This window comes from Mus caroli, unplaced genomic scaffold (assembly GCF_978045245.1).
Source record: "Mus caroli unplaced genomic scaffold, Mus_caroli_1 scaffold_8, whole genome shotgun sequence".
NCBI classification, from domain to species: Eukaryota; Metazoa; Chordata; class Mammalia; order Rodentia; family Muridae; genus Mus; species Mus caroli.
Window position 1 is genome coordinate 33,416,932 of NW_028227263.1, and position 24,987 is coordinate 33,441,918.

Below are 24,987 nucleotides of genomic sequence, written 5' to 3' on the forward strand. Positions count from 1 at the left end.
AACCTTGTCTGGAAACTCGCCCACCCTCCACCCCCCCCCCCCAAAAAAAAACCCAACCCAACAACAACAAAAAGTTTGCATCACCATACCTGGCTTCTTTGATAGAATTTAATTAGCATTTTCCTTTTATATTACTTACTTGGTTACTTATATTTCATTTCTACTTTTTGGTTTTGTGATTTCTTCTTTTATTTATTTATTTATTTATTTATTTATTTATTTTATTTTTTGTACTAGGGATTGATTGAACCCAGGGCCTTGGACATGATAGGCAAGTACTCTGTCATTGAGTTACCCTAAGGCCTGGTGCATCTATAATTTCTAAGACATCTATAAACTTTCTTTCTACCAGATCATTGTGTCTGCGCTTTAAGGAAAACTTATACAAAAATCTGTTGCCAGAAAAAAAGAGAAAGGCCCAGAAAACAGACACAGCAGTGGGCACCTGGGAAGGCAGTGAGGTCAGGAGTGAGGAGACCTTCTCCCAAATGCCTAAGGGTTCTGGGAAGGGCTGTTTTCCTGCAAGCAAGCTAGACACTGGTGAGTCAGGTCTGATGCTGCCACCCAAGGGCTCTCGAGCAGAGCACATGCGGAGGGTCATGTCTATCCCAGGTCACCTGTCTTTTCCAGGCTGTTGGTGTCACCATCAAGCTCACATGACCCTCAGTCAAGACATCCCTGCCCTTGGCACCTTGCTCAATTTCTCAGTCTTTGTTCCATGATGTCACCCACATGGCTGCTCCTGCTCTCCAGGCCCAACCAAGTTAGTATAGAAGCACTCAAGCCCCAGATGTTGGAGGCCCAATTTCTAACGATGCTTGATTTATCTTCATACTATCCATTGAGAATTTGATTATTTATGCTGTAGAGAACAAGTTAAAATGCCCAGTGATAGGCCCAGAACCTGATGAATAAATGCCATTCTAAAGTTAAAAAAAAAAAATCTAGTTTCTTTGGAGAAGTGGTTAGCAGAGTTCAGAAAATACCATACGAGCCTAGACTGCCTCATGATGCTACAATGCAAGGACATATCAATAAAACAACAGCTGCATAGCAAAAGATTGCAGGAGCCAATGGTAGAGAGTTCCCAGCAGCCAATGTACAAAATCTTTTGTCCACATTGATATATTTAAATAGCTGAATAAACTGATAATCAGAAGGAAGTTACAGCTCATCCTTGTGAGAGAATTCCAGTGAATAAACGTAGAGAAGGAAGGAAAAGCAGATTTACCCTTTGCACACAACTGCATTGATTAAAGCACAGTCAGTCTACTGCTAGACTCTGAGAGAGAGTTAAGAGAGGAAGATATCTCCATGGTCTCAAGGTATTTCTCCCTGAAGAAATTAATCACAAGGAGGAAAAGTGGTAATGCTATAGTGAAGAGAGTTGACAGAGACCACCGTAAGTCATTTGAGAGCACGCATTCCCCCCACCCCCGGCCCCGTGACAAGTCACAGTGACTACAAGTGCTCCCTAGCAGGCACTGAGAAGGATGGATCACTTGGGGGAGTGGCTCCCCAAACTGTGTAGTAGTATTCCTGTATTCATCATCCTACAAAACTTCCTACCAGTATTCTTCAGACGCACAGCCTCATGAAAGACAAGGAAGGACAGAGAAACCACTGTGGACTCAAGAGCAAAGGAGACTTGCCAGCTAAAGTAGCGTGCAAGCTGGGATGCTGAAATTGAGCATCATGTTAGAAAGTAATGCATCCTTGGGGGCTGGAGAGATGGCTCAGCAGTTAAGAGCACTTGTTGCTCTTGCAGAGGACTTGGGTTCAGTTCCCAGAATCCACATGGTAGCCCACAACCATTCTAACTTCAGCTCGAAAGATCCAGTGCCCTCTCCTGGCATCCTCAGGCAACAGATATGCATCTGGAATGCATTCACATACACAGGCAAAATCCATACATAAGATGAAAAAATAAATAAACCTAGAAAACAATGTAAAACAAAGTAGTGTAGCCAAAAGAGGCCTGTAATTTGGTTAAAGAGCTTTTTAAGGTTATTCTTTCCGTTTTGGTATTGGAGAGATGGTTGGGTCAACTGTGAACATACAGGAGTGTAGGTGAACAATACTGGGAAATCCCTTGTACAAACTTTGTGACTCAAAGCCTAAAATTATTTCTAATTCACAAAGTTTAGAAAGAAAGTGACAAATGTCCTGTGGGTTCATTTAAGTGTTGAGCAGACTAGTGAGCTGTAGAAAGATATGGAATATCTCCAGCATGATACTGAGGCAAGAAATGATGTACAGGAGCAAAAGATGGAACCGAAGAAGCCAAGAGTAAGCAAGAAGTTCTAAGCTATGGGTCTCAATCTTCCTAATGCCCTGACCCAACAGTGCCTCATGTTGTGGTGACCCCTCAAACCATAAAATTATTTTCACTGCTTCTTCATAACTGTTATTTTTGTACTGTTAGGAATCATAATGTAAATATCTGATTGTCTTAGGCAACCCCGGTGGAAGGGTTGTTTGACCTCAAAAAAGCCAGGACCCACAGGTTGAGAACCGCTGTTCTAAGCCAAGGTAGCTGTAGCATAATGTAGAGAGTGAACCCTACCCAGCTGTCTTTGCCAAATTCTTTCATGAGGCTTTGCATGCATGTTGAGAGATGGGATGAATATGATATACAGTAGATGGGAATACAGTTGCCAGGACTTTTGGAGATGAAGGCAAGTGAGCAATCTAGATGACTGAATTTCATCTGAACTGTGCACAATGAACCCACCATTGGGGTGGAAATGGAATGCCTTTGGTGGGGATAACCAAGGGAAACAGCCTGTTTGGGTCAGGCTGGTGGTAAGGCAGCTGAGGGGTATTCAAGTGGAATGAATCCCTTTGAAGACAGTTAAACGTGAGTGCCATTATTGTAGCATCAATGGTTGAAACCGCAGGAATGGGTGGGAGCACCACCCAGGAAGTCGGAAGACGGATGATGAGTCTCTGGTTAATCTTCATCTCTCTCTGCTACCTGACTGTGTATTATGCAATTGCCCAGCTGTCTCATCTCCTGCTGCCGTGTCTCCCCTGCTATGATGGGCTGCATTCCCCCCAACTGTGAGCAAGAACAAACTCTTCTTCCTTTAAGCTATTTCTTACCAGGTACTTGGTTACAGCAATCGGAAAACTAACTAATACACTGAGAAACTCCAACCATGGTTGGAAGAAGCAGAGCCTTGGGAGAAGATAGCATCAGGTGTCAGCAGCAGGGAGAGTCAATGGAAAAATGGGGAAGTGGGAGGGAGGGAGTGGCTCGCATTGGTAGCAGATGCAGGTAGCACCAAATGCTCTTTGAAAAAACCAGGCTAGGGAAGAAAGAAGACAAAAGACTAGAGGGGAGCTTAAGGTCACCGGATCATTCACACCTGTCTCTAAGCTGGTCTGTCCCAGGGGCCTCTATGACATTCATTATGCTGCACACTGATTCTTTCAACCTTGGGGATCTTGCCTAAGGTTTGGAATGTGTGTGCTCAACCTTACACCTACAGAGGGCTAAACTGAAGTTCACATGAGGAGCATAACTTCTGTTGTGATTCACCTTTGGGACATGAAGATGGACATCTCAAATCATCTGACCTATGCATACAGGAGGCCTGATCTGGAGCTACACAGATGTGATGTCAGGCTCTTTTGTAACCCTTCCCTGGAGGCAAGATGACTCTGTGGTCACGTTCTGTCCTTGCTCCAAGAGCCTAGCGTAGAACGTTTTGAGGCAGCTTCTGAGTCTGATTAGAAGTCAGTCGTGCTGGAGGCCCAGCAGCTGCAGCCACCAGGGACACACTCAGTGAAGCTCATATCTTCTCCATGATTACATGCGCCAAAACCTTCCCATTTTGCATTCAGCTAGCATTTACAACCTTTAAATATTAATACTCATTAATATTGATGTTTGAGTACCAAATCAGTTTAGCTTCCAAGAAATTACTAGATTTTACATCAGCCATTCATTCATTTACCTAATATACATTGATTAAGTGCTAGGTGATGTGCAGAGCAGCCTGACAGGGCCGGAGAAACCTAGAAAAAAATAAATAAGACCTACTTCCTGATTTCATGTTGGTGAGCCACATGTGCTTACCTACAACCAACACATAAGATGAGGAAGGCATGTAGAAATACATAGCCCTGTCTTTTACATGTAACCATAATGCATAGAGTGTAAAAGGGAGCGCCCCGAGTCCAGAGGATGAACAGTAATGGCATGTCTTGGTAGATGGTGGAGGAAGGGCCGTAGAGACAGACATAAGAAATAATGTACTGGGCTGGACATAGAAACGGAAAAAACAACAGCCAGCACAGCCACTTACTTCATCTGTCATGCCCTGTCATGTGAGCCACATGTGTAGAGGTGTCTGGTGGAGAAGCTACAGACAGCTGTGGGGGTTGGGAGGAGCATCCAATGTCCCGAGGGCTGTGCTAAGTGGTCTGGATGGTGATCAGCAAGAGATCTGCGAGTTTTAGATGAGAGTGGACTGGACCTGTGATTTAACCAGAGGTGTCGCAGCTAGCAGGCGACAGAGCAGAAGAGATAGGATGAGACGAATGAATGAAAGCTCAGGAGCTTTGCAACTCTTCAGACAAGTGCAGAAAGGTGACTGAAAAATAGCGAAGTAGCCAAGTAGACTGAGGAGAGATCTCTGAGCAAGGATGTCTTGGCAACACTGTACTGGGGTTGCTGGCAGCGAGGGACAGTGCCTATCTAGAAGGGTATACTCAGTCCCATGTGTACCCATGCAGAGGTGGCTGAAAGACAGCTAGACACTGAATTAGAACCTTAGTCTGGTGTGGGCCTGAGACAAAGAAGATGAGGAAGGAAACCTATTTCATTCATTATCTACCAAAATCAATACAGAACTCTCCTTTCCTTCCCATTGGCCCTAGATTCCCACATGGACAGATGGGGGGATGCACATAGGAACAGCTCTGTGTGTGTGTGTGTGTGTGTATGTGTGTGTGCACGCGCGTGTACCTACACGTACACACATACTCCAGCCACAAAAGTCTAAAAACACAAGAGGCTACTCAAGCTTGTGTGTGAGGCCATGAAAGCAGTTTCTGGAGGGTGAGGTGTGGTTTGTATCCCTAGGGCGGGGGCTTCTCATCAACCTAGCTGATGACCCTGGATGGCCAGGGATCAGAACAACGGGTTTCCAAAAGACTCCCCCAACCATTCCATCACATAAGGCAGTACCCCCAGAAGGCAGTTAAAATGCCCATGTTTCCATCGCACTCTGTCCACCTCTCTCGGGTGGGGCACTGTGACCTAGGACTGCCTCTCAGCCAAGAGCCAGCCATCATCCCCAGGTCCTCCCCTTTCCTACCGAAGAGCTTCTGTAGGACTTGGCCATCATAGAGATCTTCAGCGAGGTCCTTCACGATGATTCTTTCTCCCACCAATACATCATTGATCCAGTCAATGAGCACCTGCAGAGACAGTGTGGGAGTCAGAGAAGAGCTGCTACACATCTGTTTGGAAACTAGCTTTCTTATGCTAGGTAATTAAAATCGGCAGAGCAGGCATGGGACCAGTGTGCAAACGCTAGATGTGAGCCCCAGTACCCCTGTGCATTTGCAGGGTGCTCCAGCTAGTTTGTGGTCGACTGGATACAAGCTAGAGTCATCTGACAGGGAAGCTCAATTGAGAAAGTGCCTCCTATAGGCTGTGAGAAGCCTATAGGATATTTTCTCAATTAGTGATTGACTTGGAAAGGGCCAGGTTCATTATGGGGGTGACACCTCTAGGCTAGTGGTCCTGGGTTCTATAAGAAAGCAGGCTGACCAAGCCTTGAGGAGCAAGCCAATGAGCAGTGGTTCTCCATCAGTTCTTGCCTCCAAGTTCCTGCCTTGTTTGAATTCCTGTCCCGACTTCCCTCAGTGTTGGACCACCAACTCTAAGCTAAAATAAACCCTTGCTTCCCCAAGTGGTTTATGATCATGGTATTTTATGACAGCAATAGAAACCCTAACTAAGACATGAGGGGTTAGCCCTTCTAGTGTGGGCAGTACTAGTGACTCTGATGACCTTCCCTGTCCCTACCAGGCCTTCCTCCAAAGGGAAAGGCTTCATACCAGGCAAGAGTATAGACTCTAGAGTCATGCAAACAGGTCAAACCCCAAGCCTCACCTACTGACTTATGTGTGTATCACTGTCATCTACAACTGTATGCACATGTGTCTGCACCCCTCTGATGTCCATGACATAAGTGTGCCTGGCCCTCTACGAACTGTGCTTGACTCACAGCCCTGTGCATGTACACACTCTTGTCAACTCGGAACTTGTGCACGCTCATCTCTGTCACCTGTGAGTCGGAGGCAAGCTAGTTAGTTCTTTGAGCCTCTGGTTTTTGATCTCTAACACTGTGGACCAAAGTACTCCCTGAGTTAGGTAAATGAAAAGAATTGCCTATGACAAGGGCCAAATACTCCATGGAAGACAGATCTTCTTAGCATATCAAACACTCTCCCTTTATGGTACTCGGTAAGGTAGTTCCTGTCAGCTAGTTATGTTGTACCCACAGTCAGGAAACACAGCAAGATGGATGCTGGTGTTCAGCTTGCTTTCTTCTCCTTTGTATTTTGTCTGGGACCTCAGCTCCCAGAACAGTGCTGCCCACACCCACAGTGGGTCTTCCTAAATTAACCTAACTTAGATAATTGCTTACAGGCATGCTCAGAGATGTGTTTGCATCAAGTTCTAAATTGCATCAAGTTGACAATCAAGAGTAATCATCACCAGGTCCTACCCAGGCAGAGAGCACACAGAAGCAAGCAGAAACGAATAGATGTTCCCCTAAAGCCTTGCTTTTGAGGAGTCTCTGAAGAGAAGATGAGAAGGTCTGTTGTGAAGACTAGGATTTCATAGCCATAGCATGCTGGGCTAGACATTGGGGATATGATGGTTCCAAAGAAAGGAACGTCTCTAACCCCCAAAAGTTCACTGCTAGAAAGCTAGGAGAGAGTGGGGGCAGCACAGCACTCAAGAGCTAAAGCCAAGGGGCCATTGCTCTACAGAGAGGCTGTGTCACAGCAATGGCCATTAGAAAGGCCTTCTTGAAGGACGTGGTGTGCAGGAAGCCAAAGGCAATCCAAATGGATGGAGCTGCCTAAGCAAAGGCCTAGGGAGAGGGAGTGCTGCAGCCAGAGGCCAGCTGTCCCTGTGTCACTACAAAGATTATCTGAGGCTGAAGAGAGAGCCAGAGCAAAGACTCAACTACTTGCTGAGGGCTCTGCACTTGATAGAAAACTACAGACAGGCTTCGAGCAGAAAGACACTGTAAGTGGACTTGTGGACTAGTTAAGACACTTTTCTGTTTTGAAGTGAGGCTTGGGAACAAACAGTGGGGACATAGGTCAGGGGAAAAGAGGAGTTACTACATGATGGTCAAAGTATCACATACAACATATGTCTTCCCCATTCCCCACTCCCTTCTTTATTCCAGGCTGGCCTCAAACTCCTTGCCACTCAGTATGATCTTGGATTTTGGATTCTTCTGCCTCCACTTCCCAAGTGCTGGGATTACAGGCATGTGCCACACTGGTGGAAATGGAACCCAGAGCTTTTTGCACGCTAGGAGAGTACTCTACTAACAGAGCCACATTCCCAGCCACCAATTCCATCTCTCTAAAACAGGCACTAAACAAATCGCTTGGCCTCCTGAGGCTCCGTCTCCTCATCTGGAGAATGGGGCTGTTTCTGATTTTGACTTTACAAGTTCCTTTGACATGACATTGTCCTCCCTGCCATGGCCTTTGTTTGGTGCCTTCTCTGACTCCTGCCACAGCCAGAAGTCTGTGGGAAAGTCTCCTAGAACCTGCTCTTACTGGTTCTTACCTTCATCAGCTCTTGAAGTTTGGGGTCATTGCGTGAGTTTGGATCGACCATTGTCCGGACCTCATTCTCCTCTGTAAAAGGAAACAGGGTCTCTGTGTTGAATGCCGCCTACTGCACAAGGACGCTTCTCTCACAGAGGTTGAAAGCAGCTTTGGCCTAACTGGCTGGGGAGAAGTAACTGTGAGCGCTCAGCCCCAAGGAAACACTGAGGAAGAGGGGACAAGAAGGCTGTTCTAGTGGGTAGCTCCACAGCTGTGCATATGTGGGCAGCATCAGATATATAAAGAAGAGAAGGGAGAAGAGATGAGGTTGAGAAGGAGGACATGATTTGGAGTTAGAGAAAAAACAGAAGTGGATGCAATCCTATTTCATTATATACATGTATGGAATTCTCAAAGAATAAATTCTTAAAATTAAAGAAAAAAGTCCTAAAACTAAAAAGAGAGCAAGAAGAAGAAAAGGAGTTTGGTGGGGCTGCCTAAGCTGTGGGCACTAAGCTATTCCGGAGACAAGAAGGACATTTACCCAGCAGAGTGTCCTCGGGGTCCAGCTCGAAGGAGATGGGGCTAAGAGGCAGATTGATGGCGTTCATTCCTTCCTCCTGGAACTCGGATACTGAAAGACAAGGAAGGGTCTGGTCACATGCTGGGGAAGGACGGATGGGGTGGAAGGGGACTCTGCAAAGTTCATGACCAACACTGATGCTGAGGGGATGCCTCTCCTTCCTCAGTCAGCTGGCAGTCCCGTCCCCCCTCCCGCCCCCTGTATACCATTGATCCCCCGCGGCTTTCCTAAGACAGCCTAATTGTCCCTTTAATCTCAACTTTCTGGCTGTCATCCTTCTTGCTTTCCTGAGAAGAGAGGAGTCATAAATGCAAAGATCCATTTTCTCCTAGAGAAGATTCTAGAACAAACAGGAGTAGGCTGAGCACAGCAGCTCACTGAGGCCTCTGTCTTTGGCATCTGTTCGTCTTTCCTTCAGGGTTCCCTGTGCTTCCTCACTGTGGACAGGAAGAAGGAGCTCGTCGATTTCAGCCTGTTATCTCCTAAGCCCTTTCCATGTGCCATCCTCTGCCTTCCCTGAGACATTCTTCGGAAGATCCTTCCTCTCTGTCCCCAGCTGCTGTGTGGGAACATCCAGGGCACTGGACTCTGGTTAGGGCTCCTCGGCTCTTATGAACTGTGGGACTAGGTCCTGGCACTTCCAATTTACAGTCCTGTATCCTCAGCTGAAAATGAACTTCCAAAGTGTCTGCGTCTGTGTGTGTGTGTGTGTGTGTGTGCGTGCATTCGTGTTTGTGTGATATGGAAATCAGAGGATAACTTGTAGGAGCAACTTCTCTCCCTCTATGATAAGGAACACAGGGGTTAAACTTAGGTCAGCAAGCTTGGCAGCATGCACCATTACCCACTGAGCCATCTTGCCAACTAATTTCTTTTCACTTCTCAAATACTGGATATCTACAGTACAATTTAGCAAAAGAAATGTTAGAATGGGTTAGTGACCTACGCCCCACTCTTTCAAGTGCACACCCCCACATGGACTTTGGGCGGGGGCAGGGGTGGGGGGGGAGACTCCTACCCCTAAGCCCAGTAGTGCAGGAAGCGCTTGTGTCAACCCTGGGTTCCTCCTCCTAAAAGCTGGACCTCACATCCTCTCACAAGGGTCATTTTCTCCGAGGGTGTTGGTCATTGCTAACCCAGTGGCAGCAGTCAACCTTAATGAAAGCCAGGCAGTGGTGGTGCACACCTTTAATCCCAGCACTTGGGAGGAGGCAGAAGCAGGCAGATTTCTGAGTTCAAGGTCAGCCTAGTCTAGAGTGAGTTCCAGGACAGCCAGGACTACACAGAGAAATCCTGTCTTGGAAAACCAAACCAAACCAAAACCAAAAAAGCAAAGAAACCTTTAATGAAAGCAATGGCCCGTTTTTCATTCTTATGTATTAATTTTTTTATTGACTCAATCATCCTAGTTGCAGTCTAGACTCTGGAGAATTCTGATGCACAGAGGGCTACTTCCCTACTTGTAGTTAGATAGGGAATGAGTCGGCGGCACCAAGATAGAGAAGGAGGTGTTAGCTTAAGGGGAAACTAACATTAGGAAGCCCTGGCCAGTTGAATCTTATATATATGTTGTATGAGTGTATGTATGTATGTATGTATGTACGTATGTTGGTGTGCATGCCTTGCATACAGTCTACAGAAGAGAATATGGGCTGTCTTCCTCTGTAGCTCTCTGCCTTATTTCTTTAAGACAGCTTAGGTGTCTCATTGAGCCCGAGGCTTCCATCCCCAGTGCAGGGGTTACAGGCAGGTAGAGCTATGCTCACTTTCTGTGGGCACTGGGGATTCAATCTCAGACCCTCACACTTACAGAGTAAGTGCTCTTACCCACTGAGCCATCTCCTCATTCATGGGAGCAGCAGGCTTTTAACGTTCCTTGGGACCTTACCCAGCTCTTGTCCCCAAATTTATCCAACTGCCCTTCTGTATAATTCTCCATAAAACAGCAGAAAAATACCGGTGACCTCAAACACACACTCTGGGGACCTGACAGGCAATGGAAATGTTTAACTATGGATGAAAGGCTGGGCTTTCTGAAGGCTGGGGCTCCTGACTTCTGACTTCTCTGCTTGTCTGTCTGTAGGTCATTTAAATCTCAATGAATGAAGCACTCACTTCCATAGCTGCACCAAATACATTTTAAGTCTCAAATGTTCCTGATGTCTATGGCTCTCACAGCACCATGATGCTACATTTCCCACACAGGAAATCCAATTGTCTGACTGCTTTTAGGAGATCCTTTTGGCCTACACACTGAGAATCTCCATGTGAAACGCCCAGCCAGGCCCAATGGATGAACCAATCTGTTTACTTTACCAGTCTCCTGAGATTTCAAATTTAGACATCCAAGACAGAATTTGAGATTCCACATCCTCATGCCCACCACGCAAAAGCCAACCCTCTCTCCCTATCTTCCTCCTACTCAATAAGAGGAACCATTGTTTATACCAAGGGTGTCCAACCTGCTGTTCAAGGTTTCTCATGGGTGTTCACCAGCTATATGTGATCCAAGGTAGTTATGGATATGGTCCAACATAGAATTGTAAACATACTTAAAACATGATGAGATATGTGTCTATCTGTATATATGTGTGTGTGTGTGCATAAGTGTATGTGTCCATAAGATGAAAGCTTTGTATAAAAATGCCATGTGAGCCGGGCGTGGTGGCGCATGCCTTTAATCCCAGCACTCGGGAGGCAGAGGCAGGCGGATTTCTGAGTTCGGGGCCAGCCTGGTCTACAAAGTGAGTTCCAGGACAGCCAGGGCTACATAGAGAAACCCTGTCTCGAAACAAAACAAAACAAACAAAAATGCCATGTGAAATATACATATTATTTCCAAGCACCCTGGTTTACCTCATGGTTTGAGTTGAAATCTGGAGAGCACTCTTGACTTCTTTTCCCTTCTTATCCTTTTTAATCAAGCATATTGATTGGCAACTTCTCTAGGCTCTGCCCCACCAAACCAGGACCCCAGTCCGGCCTCTCCTCACCAACACTCCCCACCCCCAGGCCTGGCTCAAGCCACAGATCTCTCCTCCATGTCCCCATCAGAACCACCTCCTACCCAGGTACTGCTTTCTCTTGAATTTCTCTGCCCACACCTTCTTGCCACTGTGCAGCCAGAATGCTCTATGAAATGCAAAGGAGCTGATCCAGTCATCCACCTGACTTCAACTCTCTTATAGTCCCTCATCACACATTGGACTCCGTTGTGCCTTCCCAGACCTCTGCTCTGCCTTCTGCTGCCCTTAGAATTTCACCATAGAATTGTTACCAGTTGAAGAAAATACTATAGGTATATGTTTCCAACATTCCTCAAATCAGAATGAAAGCTGGGTAAAGATGTTTGCTTTGTTTGAGAAGAAGGTCTACCTGTAACTTAGGGAGGCCTTGGACCTACTATGTAGCTGTTTTGTAACAACAGCTTTCCCCTGAGATCAAAGTTTTCTACACTGCAGGAAGCTCCTTAAGCAGGAAGATGAAACAACTCAAAATAGCTTCAGGAAGTTCCTGAAACTGACCAGAGTCACTAGGCCCCTCCTACCGGAATAACAAAAAAAGAAAGAAAGAAAAGAAAAGAAAAAGAAAAAGAAACAAAGAAAGAGGAAAAGAAAAAGAGAAAGAAGAAGAAGAAGAAGAAGAAGAAGAAGAAGAAGAAGAAGAAGAAGAAGAAGAAGAAGAAGAAGAAAGAGAAAGAAAGCTGAGAATCCCCCCCCCCCATGGTGGTATGCCTAAGAATAACTCCAATAGGCTCATATATTTGAATTCTTAGACATTAAGTATGGTTATGTTGGAGAAAATACATCAGTGGGGGTGGGCTTTAGATTTCAAGCAAGAGCACAAGCCAGGCCCAGTCTCTCTCTCTTCCTACTGCCTGTGGATCTGGATGTAGAATTCTCAGCTACTTCTCTAGTTCCATGTTTGCCTAAAGCTTTGAATCTGTAAGCAAGCCCAAAGTATATTGCTTACAATTTGCTAAACGCATGAAACTCAAGAAGAATGAAGACCAAAGTGTGGACACTGTGCCCCTTCATAGAATTGGGAACAAAACACCCAGGGAAGGAGTTACAGAGACAAAGTTCGTAGCTGTGATGAAAGGATGGACCATTTAGAGACTGCCGTATCCAGGGATCCATCCCATAAGCAGCTTCTAAACGCTGACACCATTGCATACACTAGCAAGATTTTGCTGAAAGGACCCAAATATAGCTGTCTCTTGTGAGACGATGCCGGGGCCTAGCAAACACAGGAGTGGATGTTCACAGTCAGCTATTGGATGTATCACAGGGCTCCCAATGGAGAAGCTAGAGAAAGTACCCAGGGAGCTAAAGGGATCTGCAACCCTATTGTTGGAACAACATGATGTACTAACCAGAACCCCGGAGCTCTTGTCTCTAGCTGCATATGTATTGAAAGATGGCCTAGTCGGCCATCACTGGAAAGAGAGGCCCATTGGACTTGCAAACTTTATATGCCCCAATATAGGGGAATACCAGGGCCAAAAGAATGGGAATGGGTGGGTAGGGAAGTGGGGGGCGCTATGGGGGACTTTTGGGATAGCATTGGAAATGTAACTGAGGAAAATATGTAATAAAAATATTAAAAATTAAAAAAAAAAAGAGTTGCCATGGTCATGGTGTTTCTTCACAGCAATAGAAAGCGACTAAGACACTCCCTCCGGCAGGGGAAAGCTAAGCTTCAAAGAAGGCTCTGAGACCAGACCAGCTGCCTGGAAGGAGTGAAACTAGCTGCGCGGAAGAGGTTTAGACCAACTGAGGCATTTTACAACCTGTTGAGCGGCCTGCAGGCTGTGCAGTGTGCTTCCGGTTCCCAACTTTTTGAGCTGTCACCCACACTGGGGTGGGCTTTAGTAGTGCAGCTATCGTTGAGTCACTTCTCTTCCTGTAAGTAACCCTTCAGCAATATTCCTGTAGATGGCCCCAATAAAACCCAGTGGTTCACCAAACTCTGTTTTGGTGATATCTGTACTTTGGTCTGTCATGGGTTTCCTATCTGGGATGAGTAGATGTGGGTATTACGCCTCCCCAGGAAAAGTTTTTCACACAGCAGCAGGCAAAGGTGACCTTGAACTTTGGCCTCTACCTCTTGGTGCTGGGATCAGAAGCATGTATAATCAGCTCTTTGGTTATGTGGTGCTAGGAACTGAACCCAGGGCTTTGTGCAGGCTGGGAAGCACTCTTCCAACTGAGCCTCACTCTAGCCAGGGGACACTCTGTCCTCTGTTTACTATCAGATTCCCTAAGAGGTCCGATAGCACATGCTTAGTTTAGGAACTAGATGCCTAGATTCAAACTCAGGCTCTACCACTTTCTCTGCTATGTGACCTTGAACAAACCCATTAATTTCCTGTGCCTCAGTTTCCTTATTTGCATGATGGGAGTAAAAATAATATTGCCAACTTCTTAGATCTCTTGAGAAGATAAAATGAGTTCCTGGTCCCTGGAAAGAACCATGGATGTATGAGCTGCTGCTACTACTTAAGATGATGCATTGATTAAATAACTCAGGCTGCAAAGATCACTGTTTAGGGCACAGGCTAGATGCAGAGGCAGAATTTACCCAAGGAGTTTTAAAAAGGCCTTCATGTTGTTGGGGTGGGGGTGGGGGTGGGGGTGGGGAGGTGGGAGAGTGTTGGGCCAAGAGTCATTTACACTTTAGTCTGAACTTTAGCCCGACTCTGTGTGCATTATTGTGCATTTCTGAGATAGAATTTGTAGCGTTTGTTTTGTTCTTTTGAGACAGAGTCTTGCCAGGTAGCCCAGGCTGCTCTCAGATTCACTATGTAGCACATGATGGCCTCAAACCTGCATCAGTCCTTTTGCCTTGGCTTTCTGGGTGCTGAGATTACAAGCCTGAGACACTACTCCTGACCAGTCCGCATTTTGTGAAGGAAGAAAATCCACTTCTGCCCCAAATGTAGCTAGAGCCAGAGAATAAACACAGTGGTCTTAAAATATCTCCTTCTGACTAGAAAGATGATAGTCCCAGCCGGGACTCCTAAAGGTGGGTCTGAATGAGGTCTCCCCTCCGAGAGCATTGTTCAGAATGTTTACAGATGAACACAGCTACAGTCAGAACCCCGCCCTCTGGCCTGCCTCTTCAATTCACTCACAGAGACATAACAAGCCCCAGAAGAAAGGCTGAGATATGCTTACAATTGGAAATGGGTGTTTGGAAGAAACCATTGGGCAGGAACCCCATTCCCGTTCCATTAACCGCTGACTCAGAGCCAGTTGTTTGGAAAAGCCAATATGCAAACTGCTCAGTCTGCGCCTGGCCCCCGCCCCACGAGGCCCCATTAGCAGCCACTTTCCCAAAACAGCCCGCCCTGCTTTGGAAGGTTCCTTTCTATTCAACCCGAGCAGGGCCCAGCAGCAGCCTGCTTGCCAGGCCCTGAGCTCGGAAAGACAAAGGGCCGCGATTGAATTTTCTCGGCGGCGCAGAATCTGAAGATGTTGTTTACTCTAGAGAATGAGCTGAAGTTCCCGGCCCGAGGGTGCAGTCTCTAGCCGCTCACCCGCCATTAGTCATAACTTAATAAAAGCCCTAAACTAGCGGAAGAGCCGGCTGCAAAGGCGCAGAGATTGCCTTAGTTCACCCCAAGAAAAGGGGTTTCTTCATCTCATTTTATTTTCTAGAAAATGCCATCTGAAATGAGGTCCAGCATCCAGCAGAGGCAGACTTGGGGACTTGAAGAGGTGGATTCGAATCCTGCTCTGGTTTTTATTAGCAGTAGGACCTGATGTGGTTTCCTGCAGTTAGAGCTGAAGCGGTTCTCTCAGAAATGACAGCATAGCGGACACGTCTGGTTTCCTCCCGTGTTTATCCTTTTGAAAGAACCCCCATTTTCGTCTAGGATCCACCTGCCCTCCTGGGTCTAGAGTGAGATCCTGATTGCTTCAAGTCAGTAGTGGTGCTCCCCACCCCTGCCTCGGGGGCCATATGATACAACTCTAGTCAGAGCTTTGAGTGGAAATAGTCCTAGGAGTTTCTAGGAATAATTCCCCCCCCCCTTTAAGAAAGAGTCCCATGGAAGGTAAGTCTTTTTCCTTTCTTCTCTCCACCATTGTATTATTATGTGTAACCTTGCTATGGTCCTTTTATAGCCAAGAGGTAAGTCTGCCTGAAGAAGCTAACATGCTGAAGTTGTCAAGAGTGAAAGAAAAGAGGGGAGGGGGTTGTTGATACTGGTGAGCTGCTGCCCCAGAAACCACCCCTTACTATGTAAGCTGGAAGAGCAGATGGACCAGGGACAGTCTACCCAGCTAAGTGCATGGGAATCAGGATTACGTGGCTAGCATAGGTCTGTACTTGATGGTAACTTAAGCTCCTCTTTCTCCCCAGAAAGAACAGGATAGCCACAGGGCTTGGTGAAGCCTAAACTTCTATGCCTGGGAGCCCCAAGAACCCCAGGAGAGAAACAAGTATGGAAAAAAGAATGGAAAAAAGGTTTCTAAAGGTGAAAGAGGGTTGTGGGTGGAGCTGGGCTGGTGGGTGGATGGAAAAAAGAATGGAAAAAGGTTTCTAAAGGTGAAAGAGGGTTGTGGGTGGAGCTGGGCTGGTGGGTGGGGCTGGGCTGGTGGGTGGGGCTGGGCTGGCACACTTGAAGCCCTGGGTTCCATCTCCAGGGATGGGTGCACACAGCAACTCCAGCACTGTGGAAGGGGAGGCAGGAGGATCAGAAGTTCAAGACCATACATAATGAGTTTGAGGCTCCCTGTGCAGGATCCCTGATTATATTCACTCAACTGAGAAGCACCACTGAGTGCCTCCTCTGGAGCCTGGAGACATGCCTCACTCTGCTCCCAGGAGTGGAGAGGACAGGCCCAGGGGAACCATGGGACTAGTGTGTTGCACTCTAGGTGCCAGATGGGAACCAGAGGAACTTGTGTGGAATGAGGCTGATTTTGAAGCTGAACACTGGGAAGTGGAAGGGTTCCTAGCAAAAGGGACATCTGAATAGGACTTTGAAACACGTACATTGCCATTACCCCAAAGCACTTATGTGTGAAAATAGGGAGGTTTGGGGAAGCAGGGTAGGGGGGAGACAGTGGTGATGATGTCTGAACATTATGACGGAGTGAGCACATTCAAGGAAGAGAAACAAGGGAGTGGCAGAGATGTGGATGGGCCGGAGTGTTAGGGCCTTGGGCTTGGTCATAGAGAAAGAAAGAGCAGAACGCCTCCAATGGAGGAGACAGAGGGAGTGTCACTAGGCTGCCATTATCACTGCACAAGCTGACCTTCCTCCCACACACTGGAAAGAACAACTGGAATTTTAAACTAAATGTAGTGCCATTCCAGTAGCATAAATATAACACTTGGGAGAAACCAAACTAAATGTGAAGAGGATCAAGATGTGGACAATATAAACCTCTCAGTCACAGCCATAGGGAGCTGTTTCCTTGTCACTGACAGACTAATCCTGAGGCTCACATGCAAAGGCAGTACAGAGACTGGCTATAGACTTCAAGACACCAGTAAAGTTATCATAGTCAAAACAGGATGCCATTGATAACAGCTTAATGACATGGAACAGAGAACCCAGAAACAGACCCAAACATCATCCCATGGATCCCTGGCTAACATTGAACTTATCATATAGTTGAGGGTGGTCTTGCTCCTGATCCTCCTGCCTCCACCTCCTAAATCCTGGTCTTGTAGGTGTGTTTCATCATACTTGACTTATGTGGTGCTGGGGATGGAATGCAGGGTTTTGCCCATGCTAAACCAGCACTCTACACACTGAACTCCATCCAAGCAAACTCAGTTCATCTCCTGAAGGCACAAAGGCAAATCTACACAGAACGCACAGTCTTTTAAACAAAGGACCCTAAATGGATTGGACGTCCAGAAGCAGAAATATCAACGAAGACAAAGATTATAAACTTTTTCCCAAACTTGAAATAACTGCAGACTGAAATCTAAAGTATAACACCTTAGCCTTCCTGCCCCTCTCAAAAGAGGGGGGCACACTGATCTTGGGTACAGCAATGAACTTTTAAGATAAAAACAGTAAAAGGAAAATCTATGAAAGAACTCTGTTGAGCCTTATTAAAACATCTACTCTCAGAAACACAGCTAAAGCATGAGAAGGGGCTGCAGAGATGATTCAGTGGATACAGTGGTTGTTGTGCAAGCCTGAGGACCTGAGATTGAATCCCCAGCATCTACACAGAGTTGGGCATGGTAAGACTCATCTGTAATTCAGTGTTCCTATGGGGAGATTCTATGTAGAGATGGGGAGTTCCCAAAAGCTCGTGAGGGGCTAGCCTGGCAAACACAGTGACAAAATGACAAACAGATACCGTGTCAAACAAGGTACAAAGTGAGGACTGACACCAGAGGTTGTCCTGCAAACACTCATGAATGCACATACATGGGTATGAACTCATACATACATACACATATGAACTTATAACATATATACACATACATACACATGCACAAACACACGTGAGAATGGATAAGTCAAAGTTGAAACAATTTGAACAAAAAAAAATAAAAATTATATTGGATTATAAGCAAAGGCATAAAATAAATATCTAGGCATCCATTCTGATATAAACAGCTGAATAAATTAACAGAGGGATGGCTTTCCCAGATAACTGCTGGGCTTAGTGGCACTCATCCTTAATCCTAGCACTTGGGAGGCAAAGGCAGGCAGATCTTTGTTGGTTTGAGGCCAGCCTGGTCTACATAGTAAGTTCCAGAACAGCCAGAACCACATAGAGCATTGGTTCTCAACCTTCCTAATGCTGTGACCCTTTAATACAGTTCCTCATGCTGTGGTGACCCACCCCCCACCATAAAATTACTTTTGTTGCTACTTCATAACTGTAATTTGCTATTACTATGAATCATAATGTAAAATCCGTGTTTTCCAACAGTCTTGGGCGAACCCTGTGATAGGGTCACTTGATCCCCAAAGAGGCTCATGACCCACACAGGTTGAAAACCACATGCATAGATTGACCCTGTCTCAAAAAAAATTCAGATAACTTAGTAGATCTTTGCAGTTTAAACTGGGCACAATTTCCTTCCCTTAGTTGTGGGTTGTGTCAGTAGCTTTCTCATTCTACAATATTGTATGGAAAGGAGGCACAAGGCCTGGCTTTATTCTGGAAGCATCCTGACATGCTACCTTAAACATATGACCAAGTCAACATTAACAGCCGTGTGGCATGCTGATCCTGAACACTACTGGTATGATAAGGTCAAATAGCCACTTTGCCTTTTCTTCTCAGAAGCCACATCCCAAAGCCTAATGAGGAGAAAGATGTCAGCTATATACCCCAGTAGAAGAAGAACCTAAAAAACACTTGGCCAGGGGCTGGAGAAATGTATCATTTAAGAACACTGGCTGCTCTTCTAAAGGAAGTCTCAGCGCCCACACTAACTCTAGTTCCAGGGGATCTGACACACTTTCCTGGCCATCATTGATATCAGATATGGATATTGTGCACAAACATACATGCCAGCAAAACACTCATACATATTTAAAAAACAAACAAAAACAAAAACAACAGTATTAACAACAACAATAACAACAACAACAAATCCCTCAAATACTTGGCCAGTTCTTCTCAGAACTGTCAAAGTTACCATATCCCCAGTCTGCAAGATTAACAGCTAAGAGAGGATGGAACTGGCCACAGTGCCCCACACCTGTGATCCCAGGGCTTGGGAAGTGGAAGTAAGAGGATCAGAAGTTCAAGGCCAGCCTTGGCCTCACAATGAGTTTAAAGTCTGCTAGAGAACATGAGGTCCTGTTTTCAAAAACCACAAGCCAAGGCTAGCAAGAAGGCTCAGCAGGTGATGGCATTTGCTGACTGGGACCTACACAGCAGAGGGAGGGAGCTGACGCATGAAAGTTGACCTCTGACCTCTACATGTCTGCCACAGTCACTCCTGAACCACATTCAATAAATGTAAAAAAGCAAATACTAAAGCAGCCAAAACCAAACCACTACCATGCTGAACTACAGTTCTCACAAGCATGCCTTATTTAACAATGGAAGATGGAAGTGTGGGGACTGGGGGCGGGATACGAGGAAAGTGTACATGTCTGCAAATGTTCTGTGACTCTAAAACTATACCAAAAGAATATTTTAAAAAGCTAATATGAATTTACTAGTTGTGCTGGCTAGTTTTATGTCAACTTGACAGAAGCAAAGCCATCTGAAAGGAAGGAATCTCAAATGAGAAAATGTCTCCATAAGAGCCAGCTGTAGGGTGTTTTCTTAGTGATATGGGAAGATCCAGCCAATTATGGGTGGTGTTATCTCTGGGCTGGTGGTCTTGGGTTCTATAAGAAAGCAGGCTGAGCAAGCCATGATGAGCAAGCTAGTAACCTCTGCATCAGCTCCTGTCTCTGGGTTCCTCGCTGTCTGAGTTCCTGTCCTAACTTCCTTCCATGATGAACAATGTGTGAACCAAATAAACCCTTTCCTTCCCAAGTTGCTTTGGACATGGTGTTTCATCAAAGCAATAGAAACCCTAAGACACTACTGTTGTAGAAAAATATACACTGCTCATGGGCTAAAGCTAGAAAGAAAGAAATCCGTAATTATATGGGACACATAGGTTTCCTCCCTTCTCCGGGAAGATCATGGTGACTTGTTTTCTAGATGCATCTGAACAGAAGACAATACACCAAGATCATCACAAAAATCCCACAACAAGGGCAATACTCATTATGATCCCAAGAAGCTAGGCAGAAAGCCCTCAGTCCAGGGCTGTGATGTCATGGCCCAACCTCACTGTCAACTTGACTGGATTTAAAATCACCATGGAGACACACTTCCTGGGTGTTTCCAGACAGGTTTAACTGTGAAAGGAAGATCCACCCTAATGTTGACAGCACCATCCTGTGCTTCAGGGCCCAGACTGAATAAAAAGGAAAAGGGAAAATGGGAAGCTGAGCTCCAGCCTTCATCTCTGCTCCCTGCATCTCTCACATTCAAGCCACCGAGGAGCCTTCTCTGCCACGATGGACTGCATCTTCAACTGTGAGCCAAATACTTCCTTCCTCAAGGTGCTTGCCAGGTATTTTGTCATGATAACAAGAGAGGAAAGCAACCAATAGAATGGCTGCAGGGAACAGAAAGAGCTTCCTCTTTGCTTAAGGATGCTTAAGAGACTACCTTCACTCTCTAGGAAAGGGGTGGATGGGTGGGTCTCACGGGTGGATCTCTTACGCTTATCAAGGCTCAAGGCCCCTGATAGGGGTTTTTGTGTCCAGAGTTTCTGGTCTAGTTTTCTGTTGCAACATAAGCAAACGGCTGGAAACTTGGCAGCTTACAGCAAGAGCTGTAGGTTAGAAGACCAATGTGGGTCTCACTGGGTTCAAGTGGAGACATCAGTGTGCCTGCATGCCTCTGTGGGGTTCTAAGCAAACTGTGTTCTCACCCCTTTGCCCACACTCCTTGTCTTTTGGTTCTATCACGCCATCTCCAAAGCCAGGACTGGGAGGAGGAAGGGGGTGGATTTTCCAGTTGCATCCCTCTGACCCTTCTTCAATTACCTTGTGCTTCCACTAGGTCTACCTGGGTAATCCAGTATGGACTTCCCACTCAAATCCAAACCATAATCTTTAATCCCCCCTTTTCACATAAAGCACTTGTTCAAAGATCTCCAGGGTATCAGGATCTGGGTATCTCTGAAAAGACCATACTGTCTACAGTGGCTTTTCCTATGGATCAGGGAGATTCTCTTCTCCCCTTGCCTTTCCTTCCAACATATGGGTTCACCTCCCTCTTTGGGAGATTGCCAAAGGAAAATGCAAAGCCCTGGTCCTGCCCACCCAGCCCCTCAAACAAGGGAAGCTCTACTATTTTCAACAACAACAAAAAATGTTACTTGTTTTCACAACTATCATAGACAAGACAGGAGCCAATCCTTGGTGACCTTAACTCAATGCCAGAGTAGAATCACATGCTCCTATACTCTGTATAACTATTTAGTCACAAAGGTCTCCCATCAGGTTTTGGGAACACACACACACACACACACACACACTCACCCTGGAAAAAAAGCCATAGGGGAGACTGGCACTGTGACAGGAAGGGGTGGAAGGATCCATAGTCTTCCGTCTTAATTTTTCCAGCAGTTTTTAATTTGGTCGGCTTTGTAGCTGCTGCAGAGTTGGAAGGTAGCCAAGCAATGACCCAGGGCATGATTTTATTGTTCCGCCCAGCACGTGGTACAGTTGCCCTCCAATTGCTGACAAGCTTAGAGGGAGAGGGCAGAACACAACTACTGGTGGGTTCCAGGCAGTCAAAAATGTGAATGGAAACATTTGCTGAGGTCTTAAAAGAGCCACGGGAGTTCAATTTAAATAGGACAAGGCAAGGAGGGGCCAAGGGAACAACACATCAGTGGGATTGCTTGTTCCATGCAATGGCCTGTTACTTCTTTATACCACACGACTGCCTTGCCTTTAAAGTCTACCCAGGGCTGGTGAAATAGCTCAGCAGCTAAAGGTGCTTGCTGCCAAGCCTGATGACATGAGTTCAATTCCCCAGGACCCACAGAATGGAAGGAGAGAACCAACTCCAGCAAGTTGTCTTTTGACTTACACACACACACACACACTTATTTAAGGGAGCTGTAGCTGCTAGACATTTAGGGATTTTCCAGATTTGGAGGAGCAGTGTTGAAACATGCTTGCCTAACACACATGAGAACCTGTGCTTGACCCCTAGCCCTGTATTAGTCAGGCCTGGGTATAGACCTGTAACCCCAGCAATCAGGAGCATGAGACTCAAGCATTGCCTTGATTACAGACTAAGTGTGAGGTCAGCCTGGGCTACAGGAGACCCTGATGTGAAAGGGAGTGGGGGTCAGATGTTGGATCGAGGACCGTAAGAGGTGATAACTTCCTCCCTCATATGTGGCAGTATGTCCTCACCAGATTGCAGGAGATGAGTTCCACAGAAGCTGTTGGTATTAATAGTCAGGGGCCTTGTAGAAAACACCTCTTAGAGACTTCCCATCAGCCCAGCCCCCAACCCCAGCTGTCTTCACTTTGTCAGGCATAGGCTATGGGACTCCAGGAACTAGACCCTGGCAAAAACGTGAAGAGATTTAATTATACCAAGACCTACACTGCTTCCTACAGGTGAGCCAACATGGAGGCAACTGTGGGTAGCTCTGAGGTGGGAGGTGCAAACTTCTATTGTACCCATGGAGGGGCTCAAGACTTCTCATCTCCCCCCAAAAATTGGTGGGAGATAAAGAGTATATTTTTAGGAAGAAATTTGAGTAGGGTACATTTTTTTTCTTTCCAAGTAACAGAGCAATAAGGAACAGACTAGACCTGAAGCTGAACCCTGTCCTTTATGTTTTGACACTAGGCCTAAGCCATTTCTGAGATCTGGCTCCATGACATGACCACACGGGAGCATCTAAGGCTGTCCTGACCTTACTCAGGCTGATCCGAGAATGCCAAGTTAAATTGAAGAGGCAGCCTGCTCTCATCAGAGTCTTGCAGCCTCTTGAGGAAGCTGCTGAGGGTGGAGAGAGAGGCCAGGCCCTGTGCTGGCTGTTTCCCAAATAGCAGTTTCCCCTTTACAATCCTCTGGGAAACAGAGTTGAAGTTCAGAGGTAGTTCAGCCCACTGTGACAACTGCAGGGCCACCAGCTGTCGGATGGAACAACAATGGGTATATGATTATTACCTTTAACTGTCAATCTGACCCAAACAGATTCACTTAGGAAGAGTCTCAATGAGGGATCGCCCCCCATTGGGTTGACCCCTGGGCATGTCTGTGTGAGACTGGCTTAATTAAGTTAACTATTAGGGGGAAGACTCAGACCACTGTGGGCAGCACCATTCCTTAGGCAAGGAATCTTGAACTGTGTAAGAGTGGAAATCTACAGCTGAACACAAGCAAGTGAGCTATCATGGGTGCATTTATTTCTTTTTGTTCTAGACTATGGGTATGATGATAGCTGCTTCAAGCTCCTGCTGCCTTGAGTACTCTACAGCAGACCTGCAATTCTGAATGAAAAGAAAAGAAAAGAAAAGAAAAGAAGAGAAAAGAAAACAAAAGAAACCTTTTCTCCCCTAAATTGCTTTTTATCAGGTTTGTGTTTGTTTGTTTGTTTTTAATCACAGGGGCAGAAATGAAGCTAGGACAGGAGGCACTGAACATCTGCTCATTCTTTTCTCCTATCTTCAATGGCTGTGCACCAATATGATGTACCTTTCTCCAAGAGAGAACGAGCCCTTGGCCTGGAAACTCACAGCCATACACACCCCAAGTCTAGGGTGCCAGCAGCTGCTCTGGAAGAACTCCAAGCATGTCCAGAAAGGTCCAGATGGGGAAGAGGAATGGGCTTCACAATAAAGGTGGCATCAGGTCTTTTTTGTCCCCAGAGGTCTGTTTCTCTGTCCATCTCACCCAGCAGTGTGCAATTACACACCTGTGTGCATATCTGAAGAACATCTGTATCCCCCATGATTCCAAAAGGCCCAAGGGCCATCCACCAGCATCTGCCAGCATCCGACACACAATGAATGCTTAACATGCATTTGCTGAATGAGTGAACAGGATGGCAACGTGGGCCGCCGGGCTGCTCTGCAGAGACCTGCAGCCAAATAAACAGCTCGACTTTTTACACCAGGATTAATCCCTCGATGGTCTGGTCTTCCGGAGGGGACTGGAAGGGATAAAGGACCAAAGCATCCATGGATGACCACATCCACCAGAGTTGGTGACATATGCCTGTCCAGAACGTGGGAGTTCAGGAAATCTGGTGTGAGGCCATTGCGCTTATCATTTTAGACCCCCTTAGTGCTAGATAAAGTCCTGCCCAGACCTGGAAATTCATGGAGTATGGCACTAGAAATGGCACCGGCTGCCAGTCTCTGCACCACGAGAGCCATCACAGCTCCCTGGTTATTTATCTTTTTTTTTTTTCGAGACCAGCAAACCCATGTTGACAGCAAATCTGTACAGAAAAATCTATTAAAAGAAATTGTGGTGAGTCGAACTGCTTTAACTGTCTGCCGTTCTGCTGATTGCGGGCTGCGCACCTCGCCTGAGCCTGCCTTCTGTACAACCTTCCATTTGATTCAATTCAATGGATAATTAGGGAGTCTCAACTCCGTGCAAGGCAATGCACTGGGACCCTCATTCCAGTAGCATCTTCCAAGCACAGGGCAGGATTTAACTTAGAGACAGAAATGAGCACATACAAAGATGTGCAGAGCAGCAAAGGCCGTAGGATATTACCTTACAAAGACCATTTCAAAAACACTTATGTTGAACCTGTGTGAGCAGGTATGGGATAGCTGGTACCACACATTATGCATCTGTTCTAACACACATTTAGCATCTGTGGTGAGCAATGTTCCTGGATCACAGAGATGGTCAATCTTGACTAGATATATAATCACTGTGGAAACATACCTCTGGTTGTGTCTACGAGGGTATTTCCAGAAAGGCTTAACTAAGAGGATTTACCCTAACTGCAGAAGTATAGTTTTATGGATTGGGGTGCAAGGATGAATGAAAAAGAGAAACTATAGTATTCTCTCAGTGCTTTCTGGATGG

General features: G+C 46.1%; 1 protein-coding gene across 1 annotated transcript in view; it reads right to left on the reverse strand.

The window, feature by feature from the left end:
- The window catches only part of Parva (parvin alpha), a 163,512-nt gene that overhangs the window by 39,725 nt on the left and 98,800 nt on the right, over positions 1 to 24,987 (reverse strand). The window contains exons 3-5 of the mRNA XM_021166342.2: positions 8,363 to 8,452; positions 7,838 to 7,908; positions 5,328 to 5,430 (exon numbers count right to left, since the gene is read on the reverse strand). Coding sequence (XP_021022001.1) covers positions 5,328 to 5,430; positions 7,838 to 7,908; positions 8,363 to 8,452 — 264 coding nt within the window. The remainder of the gene's footprint in view (positions 1 to 5,327; positions 5,431 to 7,837; positions 7,909 to 8,362; positions 8,453 to 24,987) is intronic.